Source organism: Theropithecus gelada, chromosome 9, assembly GCF_003255815.1.
Source record: "Theropithecus gelada isolate Dixy chromosome 9, Tgel_1.0, whole genome shotgun sequence".
NCBI lineage: Eukaryota > Metazoa > Chordata > Mammalia > Primates > Cercopithecidae > Theropithecus > Theropithecus gelada.
In genome coordinates this window covers 126,484,769-126,492,583 of record NC_037677.1, presented here as the reverse complement: position 1 = coordinate 126,492,583, position 7,815 = coordinate 126,484,769, and the positions used below count along the sequence as shown (strand labels likewise).

Sequence of the window (7,815 nt, the reverse complement as noted above, 5' to 3'; positions counted from 1 at the left end):
CTCGGCCCAGGCTTCTCAACGCCGGAAATGCAGTTTATTACTCTTTGGAAGGATGTTAGGGAGGTAGGCGGGTGCCCTGGGCTAAGCCTCGATCAAGAAGGGGGCATTCACCCGGTGCCCTGGGTGCTAGGCCCGTGCCGACACCGCGGCAGGCCTCGCGCCCTGGGACTCCAACTTGGCAGAAGTTTCTGGGTGGGGGTGGCTTGGAGTCCGGTACCAGCCCAGGTCCCCGTCTCTGGGCCTTGCACCAGGCACCAGTGGAGGATCTGAGGCTGAGGAGGGGTGAGGGGGAAGTTTCCTCCCCACGCGCGCCGAATAGCTCCCTTCACGGATGGGTAGTGGGTACTGGCGGAGGACGCTGGCACGCGCGGTGGCTCGGGCACTGAGTGGCTAGGCAAGGAGGCCAGGGTGAGCCTGGGTGCGGCTCCTGGGAGGTTAGAGCCCCGGCTAGACTTCAGCCAGGTTTTTTGATAGTGCCAAGGATCATTGGCCCAAGCGCCGCCAGGGCCTTGCGCCCTGCGCGGGGCACGCCGCTCCCAGAGCCGGGCGCCAGGGGCGGCGGGCGCTGTCTCTTTAAGGTCACTGCCTGCTCCGGCACGACATGGGGAGGACAGCTGGGCACTGGCCATCTGACTGACTCCGGCTTGACATCTGGGAGCCCACTGGTGTGTGGCACGCGAAGCGCTTGATGCCGCTATTTAAATGCAAATGTGAGGGGGCTCATTGAAGCCTCTCCCCGTAAATCCGCACAAAAGGAATACGTCCCACCCTCCGAGGAGGAGGCGGCGGCGGCAGCTCGAGGGCCACCCGTGCAAATCGCGTTGGGCGCGGGGCCCTGAGCGGTCGCCGCAGCCGTCGCGGCCCGCGGGGTCCCCGGCAAAGGTCAGGCTCCGCCCAGTCCGGCCCCTGGACGCGGGTCTGGCCCCTGGGAGTGCTCTGTGCACCGAGGTTAGACCTCCGGCCGCCGTGGGCCTGCAAAACTTCCAAAGTAGCAGCCTGTTTCTCCTCCTCTCCCTTCTCCTGGGTACCCAGCGCCCCGCGTTCCTCAGAAAGGGCGAGGGGTGGGGGCAAGGCTCCCTCCGGAAGCGGCCGGGCGCCGGAACGCGCTCCCAGCGTTACTCAGGACACTCGGGGTTTGACCTGCAGCCCTCTTCCCCGTCCCTGGCCTGGCTGCGGTGTCCCTTGCTCCCCTCTGCTGCTGCTCCTGCCCCATCAAGTCGAAAATCTGAGGGTGGGATGGGGTGGGGGCCCAGGGGGTACCCTCCCGGGCCGCTCCGCAGCAGGCCGGGGTGGAGACCCTGCCCAGTCGGCGAGTCCCTGTGCCCACAGCTCGGAGCCAGCAGCGGAGTGACAAAAAAGATAAAGTTGGTGAATGATAAAGACCGTATTTTCCACGCTTTGGGTGCGGGACCAGATGATCTAGAAAATGAGCTGAAATGGATTCAGCCTCTGAGCCTGTTGTGAGAGCAGCTGATTCCCCCATTTCGGGCCAGATGGCTGCTGAACACAGATTTGCATTCATTTTCGCTTAATATCGTCCAAAATAGTGGGGCAGCTGCATTTGTTGTCAAAAAGGTTTAAAACCCCTTTTCTTTCTGGGGCAGGATCGTTACCTTATGTGATGGGCTTATAGAACTTTTTTTTCCTCTTTAGTCAACAGTATCAGATTTAGAAGGATTTGTTTTTAAACCTTCTAATTTGGTAATCAGATTTAAATCGCCTTGGCGCGTGTAATCTGAATTAAAGATACTGTAAATGATTTTAAGCATGATACTTTCGTTAGCGCAAGGAAGGGGCACAGGCTGGACATTTTAGGAAGTGTGCTATAAAGGAAGCATTGTTTCCTATTTCCAACTTCATCTTTCCCGAAAAGGCACTTTGCATATTCTGACAATAACGCTTGCCTGGCCGCTGGCCCTGCGTGAGCCCCCGAAGCAGCTAAACACGCAGAGACAAAGCGTTTCTCAAACCCACCCTCCCCCGATGGCCAACTTTATTTTGCGTTGTTTCTCCACGAAGAAAGTGTTCCCTACTACACAAGGGTCTGCCGAGAGTGGAAAGCGCTGGGCTTATTAGGAATACAGAAATTTTCTTTTAATTTATCATGAATAGTTTCCATACACTTTGATTTAAGGTTATTAACATTCTATAGACAGTGGCATCTTTAATATGTGGCGATCGCTTCTAAAGACTAATCTCATTACCCTCAAATAGTCATAAAATATGATTTTATTATACTTACGTATTTAATTAGACGGCCGGCACCGTAATGGATTTTGAGATGGGACTGGCGCAACAGCTTTGATAATTCACTTATCTTTGGCAATAGTCATTAACCCCCAACACCAGCAAAATAGATCTCTTTCCAACACATCTTTTTTCTCACTCCTTCCAAGAGGCGTGGGGGTCCCCAGATAACGTGAATCGGACTTCGATTTTCCCGATTAATTAAAATATTAACGTACACACGCTGCCAATTCACGGGAAAAGGGAGTGCTGCCCCAGACCCGGCGGGAGGAGGCTGCCCTGCGACACACTTGCGCCCTGCAATCTTTTTTTTTTTTTTTTAATCAAAAGGGCCTGATTTCTCTTGGCAGGGAAGTGCCTGGGACAGTTCCTGGTCGTCCCCTGGGTCTCTGCTCTGTGTCGCGCAGACGTCCTTTGGGCGGGCCGCGCGCCTGGGCGCGGAGTCCCGGCTGCAGGAGCTGGGCCGCGGGGCCCACAGGCTGCCCGCGCCCGGCTGCCCTCTTGATTCCTAGAAACCAGGTCGGGAAGCCGCGCGCCGCGCGCTCACCCGGGTCCGGCGGCTCTGAGGGCCGGGCCACAGAGCCCGCGGCGCCCGCTCGGTTTTTGGAGCAGTTGGCTCCAGGGCGGTCTGGCCACGGCGCAGGTCGCGCAGCCAGACACCCGGCTCCGGGTCGCCGGAGAGGCCGGGCGCGCTTCCCGTCGGCCCGGAGAGACCAGAGCCTTCTTTGTCACTCGCTGTGCGTTAAGAACAGGCCAGGGACCGGGGTCTGCCGCGGCCACCGGGGGAGAGGGAGCTTTTAGCAGAACCTGCCTCCGACGTGGATTCCCTGCCCGGCACTCGGCGGCCTCCGCCGGGGTAGGAAGCTTGGGGTGTCCGGCGGGGCTCAGAAGGGGACTGGCCGGCCCTGCAGCAGCCTTAGGTCTGCTTAGAAATCAGGCTGAGCTGCGCGCCCAGCCTTGGCCGGGGAGCCCTGGGCACCCCTCCTCCCAGTCCGTTGCCCGCTCCTCCCTCCGGCGCCCTCCCTGCGGTTGATCTGCCTCTTCCCACTTCTCCTTCGGGCGGCCCCAGGCAGAGCTGCAGCCCCTTGCATTTATTGCATGCATCTGGGCAACTTGGGGCGCTTCGGCATTTTACAGCCCCCCGCCCCGCCCATCGTGTTTGACTGTGTGGCAGGTTTTGCAGGCAGGTATTAAGGGGCCAAGCTGCAGTTGTGCAGCGGCTGCGTTTGTTTCTTTTCAAGATTTATTTGGGCGAGTAGTAACTTCCTTGGCCGCGGCTGGGCGCGAGGAGCCGCGGTGCGTGGCGGGGGGCGGCGGCGGCGCTCGGTGGCGCTCGGCGGCGGCGAGGCTCGCGGGGCTCGCGGGGCTCGGGCCGGCTCGCGGCGCCGTCAGGCAGTCAGTCGGCGAGCGCGGCGGCGGCGGCGGCGAGGGGCGCGGCGAGGGGCGGCCGCTCCCATATATGGCGCAGGCACCGCCCCCCGACGTCACCCTCTGACAGCGCCGCTCCCGGGGGCTTCGAGTTTTGGCTCCCGGGAAAGGGTCCATTCCTCGGGGAGAGAGGGCTGAGTTTTGTGCGCCTCCGTCCGCTGCGCGCGCCGCTCCAGGCCCCGCCGCGCCCCGCCTGCGCCCGGGACTGCGCCGCAGCACTCACTGCCCCGTTTATTTGTCTTTGGAGCAGGCGGGCCGCGCCAGAAGCGGGCGATCCCGCAGTGTCCTGCAGCCGCGGACGCCGCCTGGCTAGGATGACACCACGTTGAGCGCGCCTGCAAACAACAACAACAACAAGCGCCGCCGCGGCCACCGCGTCCTGCTTCTTCGAAGCGCCGCCGCCGCCGGTGGAGCCGCCTCCGTGCCCCTGGCCGTCCGGAGAGCCCGGCCGCTGGTGTATGTCGCGCCTGCCCGGGACGGGCTGAAGCCGGCGGCGGGGCCGGACCGCAGGCGCCGAGCAGGGCGAGGGCGGCCAGGGCAGCCGCCTGCCGCCGAGCCCCGAGCGCCGCTGCTCGAGGAAACGCTTTCGGCCGGGAGCTGCGGCCGCCGCCAGCAGTTTTCATGTTTGGGATTCAGGAGAATATTCCGCGCGGGGGGACGACCATGAAGGAGGAGCCGCTGGGCAGCGGCATGAACCCGGTGCGCTCGTGGATGCACACGGCGGGCGTGGTGGACGCCAACACGGCCGCCCAGAGGTACGTACCGGCCGCCCCCGCGCGCCCCGGTCCCGGCCCCGGCCCGGCCCGGCCCCCTCCGCCGGCCGGCGCCGCGCTCCTCACCGGGCCGCTGTCTCTTTCCTCCCGCAGCGGCGTGGGGCTGGCGCGGGCGCACTTCGAGAAGCAGCCGCCTTCCAACCTCCGGAAATCCAATTTCTTCCACTTCGTGCTGGCGCTCTACGACAGGCAGGGGCAGCCGGTGGAGATTGAAAGGACCGCTTTTGTGGACTTTGTGGAGAAAGAGAAAGTAAGTGCAAACATACGATCACACCCTCTCTCTTTCTAGAAGTGGGAGTCAGGCGGTGCCGGCGCGCGGGGGTTCAAGTGCCCCCCTCGGCGGCGGGCACGGCTCCGCCAGGCCACCCCGCCGCCGCCGCCGCCACGTGCGGTCGCCCGGGACCGCTGAGGGCTGGGCAACTTCTCTGCGCCCTCGGACTTACTCCGGGCGAGGAGAACGCTGGGCTTCCAGCAGGAAAGTGACATCACCGCGCTGCTCCGAGCTAGGAATCCTGCCATGTGTGAGGCCGAGAGCCTCGGTCGCGGAGGGGGACCGAGCGCGGTGGCCGCGCCTGACACCGATCGCACTAAATGCAATTATTTATCGTTACTTTCAGGAGCCAAACAACGAGAAAACCAACAACGGCATCCACTATAAACTCCAGTTACTGTACAGCAACGGTAAGTGCCTGCTGCCTGCTCGCCGCCCCTGCAACGGCTGGCTCTCCTTTTCCGCGCTGGTGAAAGGACATAAAGATTTTGAGATTAAAATGACATGGATGTAAACACGAAATCTTCTCATGGCATAGAAGGAAAACAAAACATAAACGATCAATAAGTCGATGGCACTTCACATGATTAACCGGTGGGGCTTGAAGTAGAAAGTAAAAAAAAGATCGATACGGGCTCCAGCAGAACATCACTTTTAAGTGACTTTTTTCAATTTTGCAAATTAATGTTAATTATTGGGATGGGGGTAGCTCCATAAACGGAGCATAACTTACTTCCTGTGAACGAGTTTTTTTTTTTTTTTTTTTTTTAAATCCTCGAGAGACATTAGCAAGAGTTCAGCCTCTCACTCAGTTTCCATTTGGTGCTTTTTCTTTTCTAAAAATAAACGACCACATGGGCCCACCTCGCACAGCCACCAGGCCTGCTCTCCACCAGGCAAATTCCTTGCACCTTGAAATGCAAACCCTAAGAGTCTTAAGGTTCTTAATTAAGAAAGGAAAAAAAACTAAGCGAGAAGTGGTGGGGTTCTCTTTCTCCCTTTCAAAGGGATTGCCTAAGTTTTGCTGCATCACCGTGGCAGCAGTCCTGAGTTACAGACTTCCTGTGCCCCGTGTGCCCTCCCCGAGGTGCAGCACTCAAATCCTGATGAGAATTTGTCTCTGTTTTTTGCAGGAGTCAGAACAGAGCAAGATCTGTATGTTCGCCTCATAGATTCAATGACCAAACAGGTGAGAAAGTTTATGCCTCTCCACGGGTTTTCACTGCTGGGCCTGGGTTGTCCTGGGCTTCAGAGGCAAGGGCACTGATAAATGGATCTCATGTATTTGTTTTCCATTGAGCTTCCTTGACATGCTAATGAGAATTCCATATTTATTGGAATGAATGAAGCGATTGGTAAAATAGTTTATGTTGTCATTTGAACAGGACATATATGCTTTATTAAATGTCTTGTGATTGGAATCATATTCTGTCTTAATTATGGTAATTAATATTTGACAGAAAAATTTCAAGATGTCCCCCCTCTTGTTTATTTTTTAAATGCTTCTCTCTCTGCTAGGAATCAGTTCATTTGGATTTTTTTTTCTATAACAAAGGCAGCTAACTCCTAAGCCCATCGAGTTGGACTTGATTAGTTCATTTTTTTTTTCTCCTTTCCAGTGTGATGGTCTAGTAACACGAGACGTTTATTTGGATTTAAAAGTTAAATGTGTTGGGGTGAAAAGTCACCTTGTTCTCCTCTAGTCCATCTTCACCTCGCAGCCCCCCAGCTCCATAATTCAAACTCCAAGCTCCAGGGGTCACTCCAACTCGTCCACTGCTCTGCCCCCTCTCCCACCCTCTGTCATACCTTGTAAATAACATAATTACAAGCAGTTCCTTATTAAATTATTTAACCTGTCTTGGTCAACTTTTCCGATGATAACTATTGGCTATCAGTAATGTGATTAAGTGGAGAAAAGTGCGTCATTGCTTTTTGACATTGTGCAGTCTCTGGCTGCTGGTTTTGTGCTGGGTGGTGTGTTGTTGTTGATTTGGTTGTTTTAAAGATTTCCCGCTGCCCCGGTTTTCTTAAAATAGAGTGTTGTGGTGGGGAGGGGGGCAGGTCCAGTTTGTAGATTAAATCCACTCCGCACAGATTGTTTTAAAATATACTTCCAAGCTGGACTTCACACTTAGAAATGAAAGTGGCTTCTTCGGTTTTGATGCTGACTTTAAGAATTGTGAGCCAAGTAAAGGAGAGCTCGTTGGGGCTTCCTGCAGCCCAGCACATATGCCTCCCACTCTCTGCATGCAATTCGTTTGCAGCTTTTATTTCCCCTTTAAAAAGTTTGTCCTTACCTAGGTAGCAAGGGTGTTAGATTTTAATGCCTGCAGCGGTAAAACTGTGTGGTTTTCTCTTAGAGCAAAACAGATCTGACAGGTAAACTAAGGTCTTTCTGACAAAGACAGAGGCGGTGTGCCTTTCTGTAATTATTTCACTCGATTCAGAGAAGCCTCTGGAACTCGGGCTGCTGGTTGACAGGGCGATTTTATTTCCTTTGTATATAATGGCTAAATGTTTTCGGAAATCGCTATAGTCTAATTAAGAGGCTTATGTAGGCAGCGCTAAGTTTCTCTGTTGTTGCACAGAGAAGGAGGCTTCGTTTTAAGTACACTTTTATTGTTCATTTAGCCTTGTACCTTTGCAGTATAAACAGGGCTGAAAATAAAGGCATTTAATCTCCTCTCACTGACGGGCATGGAGGGGGAAAAAAAAGGAAAGAAATAGCCCAGTAACTGATCAAAGAGTCAATGGCGCTGAACCGACAGTTTATGGATTTCTGTTTGTGCTACAAAATAAAAAATAAATCAAATATAAATACGGGGATCCATCGGAGGACAAGCCATTCTCTCAGAAGCGCTGGTGCCCGCCGCGGCCACGCGCCCTGCAGCCCCCAGGCGGCTCGTTGGCCTGCGGTGACACCCATCACTTCTGTGGTTCTGAGCCGGGTCCAGGCGGGAGGCCGGCGGGTGAGCGGGGTTCCCGGGGAACCTTCCCTCTTCCCAGGAGGGCAGCCCGGGGCTTTCACCAGAAAGGGCTTTGTCCGCCTGGAAGTAGAGGAAAGTGTCAGAAGTGCCCGGGGAGGTAGGAAGG

At 56.1% G+C, this 7,815-nt stretch overlaps 1 protein-coding gene across 9 annotated transcripts in view; it reads left to right on the top strand.

Annotated features, from left to right (window-relative positions):
* The first annotated feature begins 3,770 nt into the window (after window positions 1-3,770).
* EBF3 (early B cell factor 3) overlaps window positions 3,771-7,815 on the top strand; it is a 129,174-nt gene continuing 125,129 nt past the window's right edge. For all 9 annotated transcript variants that reach the window (XM_025397784.1, XM_025397786.1, XM_025397782.1 and 6 more), the window contains exons 1-4: window positions 3,771-4,430; window positions 4,542-4,698; window positions 5,066-5,129; window positions 5,853-5,908. In XM_025397784.1, coding sequence (XP_025253569.1) covers window positions 4,297-4,430; window positions 4,542-4,698; window positions 5,066-5,129; window positions 5,853-5,908 — 411 coding nt within the window. In that variant the 5' untranslated portion in view covers window positions 3,771-4,296. The remainder of the gene's footprint in view (window positions 4,431-4,541; window positions 4,699-5,065; window positions 5,130-5,852; window positions 5,909-7,815) is intronic.